The sequence below is a fragment of the Talpa occidentalis genome, unplaced genomic scaffold (genome assembly GCF_014898055.3).
Source record: "Talpa occidentalis isolate TD23 unplaced genomic scaffold, MPIMG_talOcc4v2.1 talOcc4.11, whole genome shotgun sequence".
In the NCBI taxonomy this organism is placed as follows: domain Eukaryota; kingdom Metazoa; phylum Chordata; class Mammalia; order Eulipotyphla; family Talpidae; genus Talpa; species Talpa occidentalis.
The window spans coordinates 38,357,012-38,359,053 of record NW_023601104.1 but is presented as its reverse complement, the minus strand read 5'-3'; the positions used below and the strand labels follow the sequence as shown (position 1 = coordinate 38,359,053).

General features: G+C 40.5%; 1 protein-coding gene across 1 annotated transcript; it reads left to right on the top strand.

Moving 5' to 3' along the window:
* The first annotated feature begins 346 nt into the window (after positions 1-346).
* On the top strand, positions 347-1,273 carry LOC119237987 (olfactory receptor 4K15-like). The gene has a single exon (XM_037501793.1). It carries the CDS (start codon positions 347-349, stop codon positions 1,271-1,273), a length of 927 nt encoding a protein of 308 aa, XP_037357690.1.
* Positions 1,274-2,042: the final 769 nt, after the last annotated feature.

Genomic DNA, 2,042 nt, shown 5'->3' with positions numbered 1-2,042 from the left:
GCATTTGAAACCTGCCAGCATGTTTCGATGGTTTAACTTTTGTTTTTATCATGAATTTATAAATTGTTGAGGTGAATGTAAACTTGTTTCTTTAGGACATAAACTTGTTTCCTTCCATCACACTGAGATACAAGAATGAAAGTCAAGGTTATACAGTCATTACAAACTAAGTGACTTCGTGTAATACATGCATTTTGTGCGCCAATGAGCAACTAACTTACATGACTCTATTGAGTGGAATTTGATACCAGGCTTGACTTTGCTCATTGATTCTCACAGCCTGATGATATAATTTCCATTTCCCTTTACAGCAACATTTCTGGCCTGATGTCAGAAACTTGAAATCATGGACCGAGGCAACACATCACGAGTGACTGAATTTGTTTTGCACAGTCTTTCGGGTCCTCGAGAGCTACAGCTTTTCTATTTTGTCTTTTTTACGATTTTCTATATGTCCATTGTGCTGGGGAACCTCCTCATTGTGCTCACAGTCATCTTTGAACCTGCATTACACACGCCCATGTACTTCCTACTCAGTAACCTCTCCTTCATTGATGTTTGTTTATCCACCTTCGCCACCCCTAAAATGATTGTTGATTTCCTTATGGAACACAAGACCATCTCTTTTGAGGGATGCATGGCCCAGATATTCTTTCTGCATGTCTTTGCTGGTGGTGAAATGATGCTCCTTGTGGCCATGGCCTATGATAGATATGTAGCCATATGCCGACCCTTGCACTATGCAGCCATCATGAATGTGCGCAAGTGTGCAAGCCTGGTGCTTGGCTCCTGGGTCATTGGAATTCTGCACTCAATCAGCCAATTGGCCTTCACAGTAAACCTTCCATTCTGTGGCCCTAATAAAGTGGATAGTTTTTTCTGCGACCTTCCCCTGGTTATCAAGCTCGCCTGCACGGATACCTTCACTCTTGAGGTAATGATGCTTTCAGACAGTGGTCTAATGGCCATGAGCTCCTTTGTGCTCCTGTTGATTTCCTACACAGTCATCCTAGTCACTGTGCGACGGCGGTCCTCCGCGGGCATGGCCAAGGCCAGGGCCACGCTGACAGCCCACATCACTGTGGTGACCCTGTTCTTTGGACCTTGCATCTTCATTTATGCCTGGCCATTTAGTGACTTCCCAGTGGATAAAGTTCTCTCAATATTTTATACTGTATTCACTCCTCTGTTAAACCCCATGATCTACACCTTGAGAAATAAGGAGGTAATATCAGCAATGCAAAAACTAAGGAGTCGACAAGTGAGTTCCTGATGATCACCCACTTCTCCCTCGTAAAAAGTAACACCCTATAATGAAACTTGTATAAACCTAATAGTCTATTCGAAATGTATAAAGTGAAGAATTTATAAGGGAAGAAATTGGGAAATCCCACAACCATATCAGAGGTTTCAATAAGGCATCACACAGTAAAATTTGCTAATTTTATGGAATCAAATACAATAAGCTGGATCTAATGAACATGTGGGGAAAGCTGTTGCATAATTATCTTAGATATTTTACAGTTTATTTCCCATAAATGGGTATACTTCTGATTAAACAGTTAATCTGAGTTTTATGTACTAGAAAAACTATTAATAGTTTTTTTTTTGCCACTGCTAAAAACAGGCATTTCACAGAAGAAACATAAATGTATAATAAACTTTTGAGATGAATTAGATTTCCCTAATAGCCAGGGAAAGACCAATAATAACCATAATTGTATACCTTTGACAATGTACTTAGTTGATGAGCAGTAAACCACCAATTGTGCCGGTAGGGGAGTTGGTGATGAAGAACTGGTGGGTGTGTGTTCAGAGGGAATCTAGATGCTGTCAAGGGCAGGGATCTTTCAGAGAGGAGACCCAGGTTTCTGTTTGGAAAGAACTGTGTGGACAGGTTATCACTGAACTGTGACGGAAAGATCTCAGAGGCACTGTTTCTTGGGTTATTTTATGTGCTTTGCATGATGAACAAAGTATTTTTCCTTTAAATATTTCTCCTTTGAAATGAAAATGTTGCTAACCTATCTCAGAGCAAGGAA